Genomic DNA, 17,151 nt, shown 5'->3' with positions numbered 1-17,151 from the left:
TTGTGTCTTATCATTTAATGCTGATTCCTTTACATAACTTGTATATGGGAAGGACAGCTATGCTTGTGGAGTTGTCCTATTCATGAAGTACCTTACATTCATGTATTTTGACAGTCCTAAGGGATTCCCCAGTCCTCTGTTTTTCCACATGAGGGGATAGAGAGGGAGAGCTGTTAAGTGAAGTGGCCTTGCTTTGGAAATGCTGTGTTTTGCTCCATTGCTCAAGACCTAGGCAGTGGGCAGAGGTCAGGGATGACCACAAGGATGATCTATGAGGGGGGAAAAGGGTGGGAGTGGTTGTGTGCCTTTAACTTGGCTACCTCTTGTAGAGAAACCTTGCTAGATACCTTTTTTCAAGCTTGTTCACAGTAAGTCTTGTAAACTAATTCAAAAGTTTACATATCTGGAAATTATTCTAGTCACTAATTGAATTGTCATACCTAGGTTTGAATTTATGTATGGTTCCAGGTTGTGCCGCATCAGTTCTTAGGTTATTCCACCACTTCTACAATCGACGAACACTTTTAAGGGAGAGTTGCATCGCTTTATAGAGTAGATGAAATTTTTTGTTCAAACATGTTTAATGAATATAGGTATAAATACAACTTGCATTAGTGTGTAATTCCTCAGGGTGTGTTCCTCCAACATATATATAAGGCATAGTGAATATTTAATGAAGATATAATGAGCTTTAGTGAAGCTCTAATTACTTAATTCAGCTTGGTATGAAATCCACTCCCATTCTATCCCCACATACTCTACTGCCGTTCACCCCACATTCTCCCTCTTATCTTGGCTCCTGGATGACAGGTCATCCCTGCATCTCACCCACTGCCCTGGGTCAGAAGCAGTGCCGTAAGACACAGCACATCCACAGCAAATCTGCTTCATTAAATCGGCGACCCCCTGCCTCTTCGTCCCCTTATGCAGAAAAAGAGAAGTGGGGAGAAATTCAAAGTAATGGATGTAAATGTTGGACCAAAATTCAGCACCAATGACTACAGTATCCACATTCAACATCAAATGTAACATCAAACTACAAAAAAACTTGAAAAGGTACCACACTTCCAGCAAGCAGACTTAGAAAAATTGAGAGGCATACCTGGAAATGCCAACTGGTCAGAAATTTACAGAATACAGGATGTTGATCAAACTTGAGACATATTCTTTAATATACTCAAAAAAAGTAATTGAGAAATGTGTTCCAATGCATGATAAATGACCATCAAGCAATGTCAAACCTAATATATACCAATGACTTTCCCCTTATATGGTAGGTAGCAAAGTCAGAGGCACATACCTATTCCCACCTATTTCACTCCCAGCTTTTTCATCCCTCCCATCTCGATCTTGGATGACGAGTCATCCCTGCATCCACCAACTTCCCTGGGTCAAACACAATGCAGCAAGACCACTTCACTTAATCGACAACCCTCCCTCGGTGTCCCCTCATGCAGGAAAAGAGAAGATGGGGAAGAACCCCTTTGGGCTGCATCAAAATATTCACACATGAGGACCCTCAACCCATCCCTCCCTTGCATAACAGTAACACCCACACAGTCATTCTCCACCCTTCCCTATCTCTTGCCTTCTCCCTTGCTCAATGCCTCCACTCCATCTGTCCATCTCATCCTTGGTTGCCCCCTCATGTTCACTCCCTCCACCTCTGCCACCACACCTTTTACTAATCTTCATCACTTACCAATTCCATGCATCCAAACCATCCCAATCTTTCAACAGCCCTATCTGCCATCTCCTTTTCCACCTCTGCTCTCCTCCTCACCTCGTTTCTCACTCTGTCCAACCTAGTAACAACTACCATACTTCTCAGACATTTCATCTTAACACATTTAATCTTTTCCACTCTGCTTCTCTTAAATTCTGAGTGCCCCATACAATGCCATCGGCACAATCACCCCTTCATACAATCTCTTCTTAGCATCCATTCCCAGTAGCCTATTTCTTATAACATTTTTTAATCCCCCAAGGCCTTTCTAAACTCCCGTAACCCCTCCTTTGACCCTGCCACAAGTGCAGTGTGGTCAGCAAATAACAACTGGTTCACCTCCTAGTTTTCTCCATTTTCTTTAACCATCTCCAGTACCCTGCCCATTACCCTTGCCTTCACCTGCACCACCCCATCCATGTACATGTTAAACAGCCATGGTGACATGACACTGCTCTGACTCAGTCCCACCTTTACCTCAAACCATTCATTCTTTCCATTTCCCATACTAGCACAGGCTCCATTATTGTAAAAACTCTTGACTGCCTTTAGCAGCTTTCCCCCAATCCCCATATTTGCAGAACCTCCCACTGACTTCCTGTCAACCTTTTGCTATGAATCTTATATTTCTGACTTGTAACAAAAATATTCCAAGATATGAATGATTCCCAAGACCTGTCTAGGATATTTGCTCACAGAATAAAATAATACAAGGTTGCCATAGAAAGTTTCATGAAAATTGAACAAAATGAAATAAAGTTTCATTAACCCATTCAACTCCGATGACAAGATGTCTTGTCATTTGGTCAAATAAAACAAAAAATCATAAAACACCAAAATGTTTGATCAAACACCAGAAAAACATGATGTCAGTCCTCGCTTCGCTCGCAGCGAAGCGAGGACTGACGTCATGTTTTTCTGGTGTTTGATCAAACATTTTGGTGTTTTATGATTTTTTGTTTTATTTGACCAAATGACAAAACATCTTGTCATCGGAGTTGAATGGGTTAATGTTAATAGGAACAAGATAATTATAACCTAGGACATATAACTGAATTATGGAATAACAAATAAATTCTAAACTCAATTCCAAGTTCTCAAACAAAAATTTTTAACGGGGGTGAAAGAAATAATTACCAGGAGATTCACAGTCCAGGCTTCACGCGTCACTGCCATAGACATCACACATACTCCTAATTACTGGCTAGAGTTCAATGTATAAACAGGGGAAGGATTTTTAGCTGCTACATCTCCACTCAAACATCATTCCTGTAGGACTGCCTAAATCTTACTACTTTATCGCGTGCAAAGCATCCTTTCCTCCTGTACAAAATCAACCCTGATTGGTCTGTAGAATCAGTGTCTATGGAGTTTGAACCTGACTGGCCAAGACAGACTAAATTTATTTGCACTCACACTTGGTGATGCTTCTCATACAAATACGACTGAAACGTATTAAACAATACCTTAAACTAATACATAAATTGCATTGCATCGACAGAAAAACATGTACTAAATCAGTCTGACATGATTACAGAATAATACACAAAATAATAATGCATCTTACCAAGCTAAACATGATTCCATTGAATATTAAGACGTCGACCCAAAACGTTTTGTATATCTCTCTACACGTGACGTCTAGAACATAATGCTCTATTCTTGTCTTGAATAACACGTCTTTTCACCAAAATAATAATTATTTTCATACATATATAGGATACTCATATATGTAACATCTTTCATAAGCCTTTTCGAAATCCATAAAGGCCCAAAAAACATCCTTACCTTTTTCCAAAGCTTTCTTATATCTGCCTTTTTGCACAAATCTGATCCACACAACCCCAACCTTTCCTAAACCCACACTGTTCCTCACCAATTACTCCCTATGTTCCTCTCCTAATCCTCTCAATCAAAATCTCGGTGTTGATCTTTTTCTGATGACTTTTAATTCCTCTAAAAAGGCGTTTCTCATCCTTAATTACATAAAGAGGAGTCGGATGTGGTTAAGTGAAACGTAGTTTGCTAAGCCACACGAGTTTATTTCGTGTGTCTAGGAGAAATGTTAATGAGTCATTGAACGTCAATGAAGGACCAAATAATAATATAGAGCAAGGTATAAATGAAAAACAAAATGGTAATGTAAGATATGATATTGAAATTCAAAATGTGTCAAAAAGAAATAATCACGAGTTTCTTAAAACCATGTACTTTAATGCTCGTAGTATTAGAAACAAATTTCAAGAAATACAGGCGTATGTCAAAAGCGAAAATCTCGATATGATAGGAATAACTGAGACATGGTTAAACGGTACAGAGTTCGAAGCTGAATTTAATATTGCGGGATTTAAACACTTTCATCAGGATAGAAACCACAAGAAAGGTGGGGGTGTTCTATTGTACGTTAAAAACAATGCTCATGCTTGTGTTTTAGAGAAAGTGAAACAGGATGCATATGATAGTTTGTGGGTTGAGTTAACCCAAACAAATGGACAAAAAATGAATATAGGTGTAATATATAGGCCAAAGACATTATCATTAGCAGACGACAAACTGTTATTTCAAGAACTGTCTAGTTTCTGCAACCGGGATTTATTGATAATGGGTGATTTCAATTTTACTGACATTGATTGGATGACCCTTGAACATGGCCATATAGGTAGTCGCTTGTTTGATTTTCTTGGTGACAATTACTTAATTCAGCATGTAAAAGAGCCCACAAGATATGGAAACTTACTCGATCTTCTGATCACTAGCCGCGAAAGCATGGTAACTGATGTAGAAGTCGGTGAATCTGTTGGAAATAGCGATCACAACCTAGTTAGATTCAAACTCCTAAACAATTTTAGAATAGATACTTGTGTTTCTAAAATACCCGATTTCAGTAAAGCTCAGTTCATAGAACTACGTCAGGAGCTACAGCTTACAGATTGGGAGGCAAAATTAAACGAAAGACCTGTAGATCAGATGTGAGAAATATTTCAAAATACGCTCACTAAGATGATTCAAACTTACATTCCTTTTAAGGACAGACGTCCCCCAAATCAGGCTCGCCCAAAGTGGCTCGACAAAGAAACTGAAAAAAGTATTGCTAAAAAGAGACAGGCTTATAAGAAATATAAGTGCTCGGGTGCATCTAATGACTATGAAAGTTATGTATCAATACAAAGAAATTTAAAAAAGACAATAAGAAAAAGAAAACGACAATACGAAATGAACATCGCTGATAAATCCAAAGAATTCTATAGTTACATTAGAGATAAAAAGGTTGTTAGGAATCACATTGGTCCACTATTATCTGCTGACGGTCAACTTGAATATTCAAATGAAGGAATGTGTAATATCTTAAACAATTATTTTAGCTCGGTATTCGTAAACGAAACACCTCAAGGTGAATTCCAAACTGAAACCTGTGAAAAGTCTAGGGTAAACTTGGTACGGTAAATATATCAAAAGAAAAAATTAAAAGGTGTATAGACAAACTCAAAGTTAATAAAACACCAGGGCCTGACGGTTGGCATCCAAGAATCTTAAAGGAAATGACAAATGAGATTGTTGTTCCATTAGAAATTATTTTCAAGAAATCCATCATATCCGGAGATGTCCCAAGAGAATGGAAGCTAGCTAACGTTACTCCCATATTCAAAAAAGGTGACAAAAAGAAACCAAATAACTATAGGCCTATAAGTTTGACTTCAATCGCAGGAAAAATAATGGAAACTATCATCAGAGATGCTATCGAACATCATTTAGAAAGTAACCGTTTGATAAATGATAGCCAGCATGGTTTCAGACGGAAACGTTCTTGCGTGACTAACTTACTCGAATTCTACAACACAGTTATCTCGAATTATGACAAAAGAAACAATATAGATTTAGTATATCTAGACTTTGCAAAAGCTTTTGATACCGTCCCACACGAAAGACTACTTACTAAATTAGCTTTGCATGGAACAAGTGGTAGCCTATTAGGTTGGACTAGTAATTGGTTGAATGATCGAAAACAGAGAGTTGTTTTAAATGGAAAAACTTCTGGATGGAAAAGTGTTGCAAGTGGAGTTCCTCAGGGTTCTGTTCTTGGGCCACTTCTATTCATAGTATATATAAATGATATAGACCATGGACTAAAATCTACTGTTTCCAAATTTGCTGATGATACAAAACTGTGCGGAGTGGCAAATGATCACTCAAACCAATTAGATATTCAAGAAGATTTAGATAGATTACAGCAATGGTCTGAAAAGTGGCTAATGAAATTTAACACAAGTAAATGCAAGGTAATGCACATAGGTAAAAATAACAGTAAGTACGATTACAAGTTATTTGGAAATTCGTTAACAAAAGTGGATAGTGAAAAAGATGTCGGCGTAATTATCAGTAACGACCTCAAATCATCCAAGCAGTGTATTTCAGCCTCTGAGAAAGCAAATAAGATTCTAGGACTGATTGTGCGATCTTTTGATTTCAAAAGTCCATCACTCATTAACAAGCTATATTAATCGTTAGTTCGTCCACATTTGGAATACGCTGTTTCCGCATGGTCACCAAACCTCATTAAAGACATTGACAGTACAACGGCAAACCACAAAGGTGAATTCAAATATAAAAAATAAGTCATACGAAAATCGACTAAAACATATGAACCTGTTTTCCCTAAAAAAGCGTAGACTCAGAGGTGACTTGATACAGGTCTTTAAAATTCTAAAGGGAATTGACAACATCAAAAGTGACCAAATTTTTACATTGAATGAGAATCAGACAAGAAACAATGGTCTCAAACTCTCCGGAAATAGATTCAATTTGGAAGTAGGTAGAAACAACTTTGCCAACCGTGTAGTTAATGAATGGAATAAACTTCCTGCACAGGTAGTGCAATGTAGTTCAGTTCGAAGCTTTAAGAATCATTTAGATAAATACCTAAGTAAGATGCTGTAATGATTATAATTTATCTTATATTGTTTTTGTTTTGTTATCATTTGTCTGTCTGATTTTTATTTATTATTAGTTATATGTCAATTTATTATTATTTACTATTTACCTGTTTGTTGATTATTTAACTATACCTATGCATTTATTTATGTATTTTATTTGTTATTTACATTATCATAGTTTTTATTTATTATTTTATTATTAATATGATTTTTTTTTCGCATCCGACCTAGATATGGATCAAAAGGTCTCCTGTCGGCATGCTCCGCCTTTGTAATCCTTTGTAAAACCAGAGCTAAATACATTCTGTCTTCAGGCATAAGCTGGGGGCCTGGCACAGGGTAGGGGCATGACCTCTGACTAGGGTGGCCATTTCCAAACTTCCAAAAAGGAGGGCACTGCATATCGACGATTATAATATACAGTAATATATATATACATATATATATAATAATAATAAAATGAAAGTGAATAATATTTTTCACTTCTGATGAAACCGACAGAAAACAAATACTGTACCTGTATTTCTTACAAAGTTTACAACACAAACAAAACCTAGTTGTATCTTCACATTGATTGCCTGGAGGTTTATTTCTTTTTGTATTTCTGCCCTCTTTCTTTTCGGCATTTTCACTCATTAACCTCATAAATTGCCAAACCACACTGCAGCCCAATGTATGAGATGTGAATCGTGCAATCACACGTTCACAACATTGGTCCTGTGCAGTAGTGGTGGGCAGCTACCGGTAAAGTTGCCGGTTTTATCGGTAACAACCTTAACGGTAGCTTACCGGCAAAAATTCTACTACCGTTAAAGCTCCGTTAACCGATAACTCGATAAGTAGTGGTGGGCAGCTACCGGTAAAGATGCCGGTTTTATCGGTAACAACCTTAACGGTAGCTTACCGGCAAAAATTCTGCTACCGTCAAAGCTCCGTTAACCGATAACTCGATAAGCTATACCATAGCACTCAGGAGCGCTAAGCACGTCTCGGCTTGGTGGTACTGAGTGACGGTACTGACGGTAGTGGTGGGCAGCTACCGGTAAAGTTACGGGTTTTATCGGTAACAACCTTGACGGTAGCTTACCGGCAAAAATTCTGCTACCGTTAAGGCTCCGTTAACCGATAACTCGATAAGCTATACCATAACACTCACGTCTCGGCTTGGTGGTACTGAGTGACGGTACTGACGGGCCCAGTGTCCCGCTAATTTTACCGGTTAAACTTTTACCATTAAGCAAGTATGTACCGCTAAGGTCTCGATAATTTTTTTACCATTAAAACAGTTTTTTCGGCTTTTTTGTTAATTTCTCAATAGAATTAATGTTAATTCTGTGATCAGCATACGGAACTATATTAATTGTGAAAGTTTCATCGAAAAATTCCGCGTGTTGCCAAACGAAGACCCATATATATATATATATATATATATATATATATATATATATATATATATATATATATATATATATATATATATATATATGCTTAAGTAAGGAAAATGCCAATATTTTCTGTTTCTAAATAAGAATATGAACTAATTTGTATGAAAAAATAATTGAGGAAATAAAAAATAAAAAAAAAACATGCTGACAATGAAATCTAATATATCCTTGAGTATTCACCTTGGTCTTTGGATCACGTGCTGGGCTAATTTGTATGAAATAAATATTAAAACAAGGGAGCAAAAAACTTTTTAAGAAAACATTTATTACAAATTAGTCAGGTTAGGTTAGGTTAGTTTTTAGGAAAACATTTATTACAAATTAGTCAAAGCTCATTATATGTGTATGTGTGTATTAACAAAACTCCCACTCCCACATACACCCTCCAAACATGAACCCATGCATGCAGACAGACGCGGACGAAAGTTTATAACCCACACCCACCCTCAGACACCCTCCATTCACTCGCGCGGTAGATAGCATACTATAGTAGCACCAATTAAAGTATGACTTTTTTCCCTTTACAATGACATAACAATAGAAATAATATGTAAAATAGAACCAGAGATATAGCTTATTAAAGGACAAAACATTTATTTTCTAACTCGACTCGAACTTGGGACGTCACTACTACCTCACGAGTCTTTTACCAGTAAAAGACTCGTGAGGTAGTAGTGACGTCCCAATTGTTCTTCAAAGGACAAATGCACGTCCGGCATAAGGTTGTGCCGGATGGAGGACAAAGTGCTCAAAAGGAGGACTGTCCGGCCTAAAGGAACGTCTGGCCACCCTACCTCTGACGCACTTCTGGCTTAAGCTCAGTGTATATGATCTAACGACACACGTAGAGTGGTCATGTAATGTTATGACTATATAGACTACTTACATAAAACATTTACTATATATTAAGTACTACATATACAGTAAAGGAGTATTACATATACAATAAGGAGAAGAATGACATATACTAACTGTAAGTAAAGAGAAGAATTACTACGCAGAGTTGTCAAAAAATAGAGTTTTGTGTTTGATTTCACAACCCTGACGAAGACCACAAGCTAGTTTGATGTCCAGTGGGTCCTGACATTATTCTTGTGTTTATTTCTTTACTTTTTAATACCTCTGCTGGTTTTTGTGGAGCAGCTCATGGCAAATTTCTTGTTAGTTTCTGGTCAATTATGATGCTATTTTTTGTACCTGAAATAAAGGAAATGATTAACAAAAAATATGAAAAGTATGAAGAAAGCAGAATACGGAATTGAAAGGAAATTGAATACTGCACAGGGAATCTAACACCTTTGGAGTCTTTTTTTTATCAGAAATAATGGGCTATTATAGCAAAAGGATAATGAAAAATGAAGAAAACCTCTTTCACTGTGTTTCTGTAAAATTACGAACAGAATGAGTAAATAAGTAAATGAACAAATAGATGATAGAATGAATATAATAGATAATGGATAAATAAAATAAATTAACACAGTAAATTAGTAGATAACAATAGGTAAGAAAAATAAAATCCAATGAGAAACAAAATAAACTAGTAGGTAAATAAGCAAATAAATGAATGAATAAAAATAAATAAGTAAAATGAATATAATCAACATATACAATAACTTGATAAATTTAAATCAATAAATGAAAAAGTAAGCAAGTACTGTACATATAAATGCAAATAGATTAATAAATAGATGAATAAATACAAAATTTAAAACATCTTACATCTTACACACGTACTATCTGGAAAAGGCTTATGATAGGGTAGACAGAAAGGCACTGTGGGAGGTTATGCAGATTTATGGGATAGGAGGAAAGCTTTTGGGAGCTGTCAAGAGTTTTTATGAGAGTAGTAGAGCATGTGTCATGATTAGAAACGGAGAGAGTGAGTGGTTTGAAGTAAAGGTGGGACTTCGTCAAGGATGCGTTATGTCGCCCTGGCTGTTCAACTTATACATGGATGGGGTGGTGCGAGAGGTGAATGCTAGGGTAGTGGGTCAGGGATTGGAGATGGTTAAAGAAAATGGAGAAAAGTGGGAGGTGAGCCAGCTGTTGTTTGCGGACGACACTGCGCTTGTGGCAGGGTCAGAGGAGGGATTGAGGAAGCTGGTGGCAGAGTTTGGGAGAGTATGTGATAGAAGAAAGCTAAAGATAAATGTGGGTAAAAGTAAGGTGATGAGATGTACAAGGGGTGAAAGTGGCAGTAGACTGGAAGTGAACATTAAGGGAGAGCGACTGGAGGAAGTGGATAGTTTTAGATACTTGGGTGCAAGTGTAGCAGGAAAAGGTGGAGTGAAGGTGGAGGTAGAATGTAGATTGAGAGAAGCGAGTAAATGCCTTGGTGGTTTAAAGAGTGTAATGAGGAATAGACATTTGGGAATGGATGCGAAGAGGAGACTGTATGAAGGAGTGATTGTGCCAACAGCACTGTATGGGGCAGAAACGTGGAATATAAGAGAAGAAGAGAGAAGGAGTTTGAATGTGTTTGAGATGAGGTGTCTGAGAAGTATGGTGGGGGTTACTAGGCTGGATAGAGTGAGAAATGAGGAGGTGAGGAGGAGAACAGGGGTGAAAAAGGATTTGGGAGATAGGGTTGATGAAAGAATATTAGGATGGTTTGGACACATGGAAAGAATGAGTGAAGAAAGACTAGTAAAAGAGGTATGGAAGGCAGATGTGAAGGGAGTGAGTGAACATGAGGGGACGTCCTAGGATGAGGTGGATGGATGGGGTGAAGGGGGCTTTGGGGAAGAGGGGAATGTCTGTTGAGGAAGGAAGGGAGAGGACGGAAGACAGAGGTGAGTGGAGAATGGTTGTATACGGATGATGTTGTGACTGCATGAGGAGGAATAGGCGGGGGGGGGAGGGGGGGTAGTAGTATGTGTGAGTAAATTTTGACGCAGCCCGAAGGGATTTCTCCCCGTCCTCGCCTTATATGCAAAGGGGGACGGAGAGGGGGGGTCGCTGATTAAATGAAGCGGCCTTGCTGTGGATGTACTGTGTCTTGCGACACTGCTTCTGACCCAGGGCGGTGGGCAGGGTGCAGGGATGACCCGTCATCCAGGAGGTGCTCAGATGAGAGGGAGGGTGGGAGGGGTGTGGAGTGTATTTAGGGATGAAATGGGTGGGAGTGTTTTTATGCCTTTCCCCTTTTGGCTACCTCCCTTGGAAGGGGGGAAAAGCCTTGGTATATGTATGTATGTACAAGGTTCTGCAACTTTATGGTATGTATATATGTTTGTACTCATATGAATATATGCAGAGGTGGGCGTTCCGAACAAATGTTCGCGAACCTTTATCCGCGGATTTGTTCGGACCGGCAAAATCCCGGATTTGGGTTCGGAGGTTCGGATTCGGACCGACGTCAAAAAAGATTCGGACTTCCGGGTTCGGAACGTCTTTTTTTCGCGAATCCGAACCTCCGTATCCCGGGAAAAAATTCGAAAAAAAAAACGAAGACGACCAAACATTGGTTTTCAACTTTTCCGCGGCATACAGATGTGGTGACGCCTATGTTTCTGTAACAACTAGAGACGCCTTTGACCATTAGCATTGTGTTTTACTTTATCGCTTCTCTCTACTTCTATTTCAGTATGGGCGTGTAAGTGTGTGTGTGTGTGTGTCAAATGACCACTGCTCGAAATGTGCTCGATATGCAAGCCTGTGTGACTGTGTGTAGTAATGCGAAACAAAGACTAGTAGTACTGCCTGGACTGCCCTTCTTTGAACTTGGAAATATACTCGTGGTGTTTAACTCGTTGCTTTATCTGTACCACACAGACTCGTCATGTTGTGACCGCATCTGGCTGCCAGCCAATCAGAACGCTTGTTAGTGACGCGCAGCCACCGCGCATGCGCCGGTGACTGCAGAAGCCAATCAGAGCGCTTGTTTAGTGTTTACAAATCTGCACAGTCTGCAGACTTTCTTGTCACCGCGTCCCGTAAGTTACGATTTAGTTAAACAGTGCTACAATAGTCAGATATGGAGAATCAACACAGCGCTCCTAGAGGTCGGACGTCTCTCCACTCCAGCTCTCTCGACAAACGCCCAGGAATCTTCGCCGGCCGGTGGTGGCGAGGAGATATATCTCCTTGCTGCTGCCGGTCTGGCACAGGCCGACCTCTTCGTTGACGTCGGCAGGCGGGTTTACACCAAGACAAATACACATATTTCCCAAGTCACGTAATTCTCTGTTTTCAGAGTAGTACTTGGAAGAAAAGAGGCACACGCACAACTTGCTCGTTGGCTTAACAGAGGCCCAAACCGTCTCTCACTCAGAACCCTCAATCTGATCGTGGTCTGGTCGACGGAGTGATTTGGGACACCTTTCTGTCTAACCGGCCCGCAACCTAACGCTGGCCTCTTCGCTGACGCTGGTGAGCGAGTTTACACTTCTGACATTTTACACACAATTCCCAATCGCGTAATTCTCTGTTTTCAGAGTTGTGATTGGAAGGAAAGAGGTCATACAACACCCGCCCGCCTGCCCCCCCCCCCTCGCACCGCCACTGAATCAATTCTACTGACCTTCAAACCCAACCTGGGGAAAAGCAGGCTACTCAGGCCCCACCTGTGGCTTATCAGGAACGCGCTCTACACGCTCGCCGGTGGCGGTGAGGCGATATATCTCCTTTGCTGCTGCCGGCCGACCTCTTCATTGACGTCGGCAGACGGGTTTACACCGCCCTTCTGCCCCCCTTCCCCCTCGCACCGACACTGGATCAACTCTACAGGATTTCAAACCCAACCTGGGGAAAAGCAGGCTACTCAGGCCCCACCTGTGGCTTATCAGGAACGCGCTCTACACGCGGGAAGTGAACTCTACTTACTTCCCGTAAGATACACACACACACCTCTCACGAACATAGCCACGCCACACGCACAAACATCTACACTTTTTCTTCGACTAAAATTCGCTTCCTTTCTAAATTTCTCTTATACTACATCTTCTCATTTCAGTTTACCTCCCACTAAAGATTTTTCCGTTTTTCCACCTTTCTCTACTACTACGCCTCCTACTATTTTCAAACTTTTGTTGGTGACCCTAATCCTACTCCCGGCGTCGGCGCCGCCGTCCAAGCTCCCAGTCCATTTCTCCCGAGCCACGACCACAAACTGCCCCAAATCGCTCGCTAATTCGCCCGGTGGCAATAGCCCTCTTTTATACGCTACTATCTTTTCATTTTCTTACAGACATTCTTCCCCTCACACAGAAACCGATCCCGCGCAAGCGGGTGGTCTTTCCTAGGAATTCAGAATTCAGACATTCTTCAACCGTTGCACTGACAACACTCTGGAGAGGACACCCAAGGAGGCTAGACTACTCTACTCACATCACACTCACCGTTGACAATGGATAAGTACGTGACATCCACACCGAGGTCGAGAAACCCAAGTGCTCAGTCTGACACACCAAGGTCCACGAACCCAATGCGGCCTCGCTGAGAGTGAATCTGACGCCAGAGTTTTTGATTCCGGAGCTGATGCCTGGCACAAGTCGAGCCGAGGACATGGACATTGCCGACATAGAGGCCGAGCAAGCCGAGGGAGGTCACGGTTCCAGGAGGGAAAGGGACCTCTACAGAGACTGGGACATTCTCAAGCCCTTCTTCAAGTGTGGTGTCGGCAGGGACGCCGGGTTTGCCCTCTGCGCCAAGAAAAATTGCACTGCGAGGCTGAAGCTTCAGAATGACACCAACAGCAACTTAAAGAAGCATTATGCCACCAAGCACCCTTTAGATAGTCCTGCCTTAAAAGCAGCCTTAGATGGCAGCAGCAAACGTGGCCGCTCTGCTTCTGGTGGTGGTTGGGATGCCAAAAGCCTCAGGCAGGGCTGTATTGAGGAGGCTATGGCTGAGAGGTTTGACCGGCAGAAGGCCCTTGACCTGTTTTATGAGGTGAGTTTTACTTTTAAAAGTTTTAGTATGAAAATAATTTAATAAATTAATTAACTTTAATAAATAAAAATAACTTATGACAAAAATTTAATTTCAAATACTCACACAACTTTTTTATGTTTCAGTGGATTATCCGCGACATGCTGCCCACCATAACAACAGAGTCAGAGGCGCTCAGGGCCTTCCTCAACTACCTTAACCCTCAGTTCAAGCTGCCGTCCAGGAAAAAGCTTGACGACGACATCAAGCATATGAGCGCCAGGGCCAAAAATGAGCTCACCCAGATCATGTCCAAGCAGGACTACCTGGCCACCACTGCCGACAGCTGGTCGAGCCACAAACGGGCCTTCATAGACTCCACAGTCTCGTGGTTGGACAAGTCCACCCTGGAGAGAACGATTGCAGTCTTGGGCATGAAGGAGGTGAAGGAGAGCCAGACAGCCGAGTACTTGGCGAGGTCCTTGAGCAAGCTGCATGAGGACTTCAGCATCAGCAGCAAGATTCTCTGCACGACCACAGACAATGGCACAAACTATGTAAGTGCATTTGTCAACTTTGCACAAGAGGACGTCGTCATACAACCTGGCGAAGACAAGCCTGACGAAGAGCTGGCTGACGAGCCTCAGGTCATATCTATGGAGGAGGCCCTGGACCAGGCTGACGAAGATGAGGTTAGCCTGCCTAAACACCAGAGGTGTGGTGCACACACTCTGAACCTCCTGGCGTCTGAGGATGTTTCCAAAGTGAGTATAATAATTTTATTTTTCTAAATTTAATAAATTAATAATTTATAGATATTGAATAATTTATTGTTCTTTTGGTAAAAACTAAAAAGATGTAAATTATTATTTATTATTTTTTAATTTGTGAATTGTAATAAAATATCAAATAATTAATATTCTTTTTTCAGGTCCCACAATGGAACCATGGTGGCAGGAATATATTCAGAAGGTCGGCTGCCAAGGCACAGTCTTTGTGGAATGCCCAGGGCCGCCGAACTGTCGCAGCCAACGAGATAAAGGATGCTATCGGCAAAAAACTTAAAGTCCCTGGCGCGACGAGGTGGAACTCCAGCTATAACACCTATAAGATGCTTTCTGGCCTGCTAGAGGACCTGGACACCCGTAAAAAAGATCAATGATCTCTGTACCAGCATGCGCCCCAACCCGATCCCCGCCTTTGTTGACGAGGACAACGAGGTCACCGCTGAGTACGTCAAAGTTATGGCCCCAGTTGCCAATGCTTTGGACAAAATGCAGTCAGACCAGCATGCCTACATGGGGAACTTCCTTCCCAACTTGATGGTGCTCCAGAGGGACTTGAACCTGCTTAGGGACGACAACAGCATCAAGCATGCCAAGCCCCTCGTCACCTACCTCCTGGGGACACAGGAGCACCATGGCAGAGACAAAAAGGGCTTCAATGAAAGGTAGATATTTTTAATATTTTAATATAATATAATAATAATAATATAATATAATTATATAAATAATAGAATAATATAATATTTTATAGTAATTGAATTGAAAAAAAATTAATAATCATTAATCAATAATTAAATTAACTCATATCTTAATATTTTCAGGTTTGAACACATGTTTGAGGACCAGGAGAAGCTCCTTGCGACTGCCTTCCACCCCAGGTTCCGTCTAAAGATGATCAAGTACATATGCAGGACAAATCCTGACTTGTACAACCTGGTGAGGGACAAGATGGTGTCGGACCTTGTGGCCCAAATCAGGTCCAAGGAGGGGGATGTGGCCTCCGCCTCCAGCCAGCCCACCTCCAGGCCACAGTCTGTGGCCAGCCACACCAGCGAGCACGACGAGTTTGCCTTCCTTCTTGAGGACGAGGAGGAGCCTGTGGTGGTGGCCAACCTGGAGGAGGAGGTCGGCAAGGAAGTAGACACTTGGGGCGCCATTCTCGGCACAAGCATCATGAAGATATCCCCGGCAAACTTCCCCAAGAAGCACAGGCAACACTGGGTGAACTGTTTCATCAAGTATAACACTCCCCTGCCTTCGTCTGCCTCAGCTGAACGACTCTTCAGCTTCGGCTCGGATATTTTGAGGCCAAAGCGAGCCTCTCTGACCAATCTGAACTTTGAGAACCTGACCTTCATGAAGGGAAACTTGAAGTTGGTTAAGAGGGGGAGAGAGAGGGCCGACAAGTTAGAGTGAATCTGAGAAGAGTGAAGACTGAAGTGTTGTGAATTTTTTTTTTTAATGTTTTTACTGTTTTGTTTTGTGAACTTTTGTTTTTACTTTTTACTGTCTTGTATTAATAATTTGTTTTTCTAGTAATAATTTGTTTAATAAATAATGTAGATATCTTAACAAACCCTTTTTTATCGGAAAGCTTTAAATTTATATTCGGAGATTAGGAATGAGTAAAATTTAGGTTTGGAAATGTTCGGAAAGTAGCGGAATTAAGGTTCGCTTTGCTATTTTTTAAAGATTCGGAGGTTCGTGGACAAATGTTCGGAATAAATGTTGGCACCGAAATTTTGAAAATCCGGTTCGCTATTCGGAGGTTCGGAACCCAAAACCGGCGAAGATTCGGGTTCGGATTCGGAACCCCCAAAAAAAGATTCGCGCGCCTACCTCTGTATATATGTGTATAATGCATGTATGTATGAATATATGTATGCGTGTGTGTATGCATGTATAGAGGTGAGGTGGCAAAATGAAAAGTTAAGGCTAGAGTAGTGAGTTTATTCAGAACCAGACGTTTCGACCTCTAGGATCTTCCTCAGGAAAACCCTAGAGGTCGAAACGTCTGGTTCTGAATAAACTCACTACTCTAGCCTTAACTTTTCATTTTGCCACCTCACCTCTATATTTGTCAATCTATACTTGTATACATGTATGTATGCAAATATGTGTGTGTATGTATATACTAGTATGTATGCATATATGCATGTATGTACCTCGTGGCGCTGTGGTTAGAGTTCTCGCCTGCCACTACTGCGGTCCGGGTTCAACTCCGGCCCTGGGCTGAAATATTTCAGTATCGGAGCACTGTGGGGTGTTACTCCAGCTCTCGTGGGCGGGGAGTTGGGTATGTGTGTGCATGTAAGGTCACAGTATTACCCATAGATCGGTCATACGAGCTCTCAGCTCTTATCCGTGAAATTAATAAATGTCGATCACGAGTC

At 41.0% G+C, this 17,151-nt stretch overlaps 2 protein-coding genes across 2 annotated transcripts; both read left to right on the top strand.

The window, feature by feature from the left end:
* Positions 1–14,277: 14,277 nt before the first annotated feature.
* Positions 14,278–15,135, top strand: LOC143024315 (uncharacterized). Its single transcript, XM_076183114.1, has 2 exons — positions 14,278–14,737; positions 14,905–15,135. The coding sequence occupies exons 1-2, from the start codon at positions 14,282–14,284 to the stop codon at positions 15,133–15,135; spliced, it is 687 nt and encodes a 228-aa protein (XP_076039229.1). The 5' UTR covers positions 14,278–14,281.
* A 13-nt stretch (positions 15,136–15,148) lies between these two features.
* LOC143024314 (uncharacterized) lies at positions 15,149–16,612 on the top strand. Its single transcript, XM_076183113.1, has 2 exons — positions 15,149–15,423; positions 15,580–16,612. The coding sequence occupies exons 1-2, from the start codon at positions 15,149–15,151 to the stop codon at positions 16,172–16,174; spliced, it is 870 nt and encodes a 289-aa protein (XP_076039228.1). The 3' UTR covers positions 16,175–16,612.
* Positions 16,613–17,151: the final 539 nt, after the last annotated feature.

Source organism: Oratosquilla oratoria, chromosome 4, assembly GCF_046742065.1.
Source record: "Oratosquilla oratoria isolate Oo_2021 chromosome 4, ASM4674206v1, whole genome shotgun sequence".
Lineage (NCBI taxonomy): Eukaryota > Metazoa > Arthropoda > Malacostraca > Stomatopoda > Squillidae > Oratosquilla > Oratosquilla oratoria.
This window is presented reverse-complemented; position numbering and strand designations above follow the sequence as displayed.

Excerpts from the sequence above, each read along its gene's own strand:
- LOC143024315 (XM_076183114.1), top strand. The coding sequence starts at position 14,282 with ATGTCCAAGCAGGACTACCTGGCCACCACTGCCGACAGCTGGTCGAGC. Across the intron at positions 14,738-14,904 it reads CGTCTGAGGATGTTTCCAAA|GTCCCACAATGGAACCATGG; the intron begins GTGAGTATAATA and ends TTCTTTTTTCAG.
- LOC143024314 (XM_076183113.1), top strand. The coding sequence starts at position 15,149 with ATGCGCCCCAACCCGATCCCCGCCTTTGTTGACGAGGACAACGAGGTC. Across the intron at positions 15,424-15,579 it reads AAAAAGGGCTTCAATGAAAG|GTTTGAACACATGTTTGAGG; the intron begins GTAGATATTTTT and ends TAATATTTTCAG.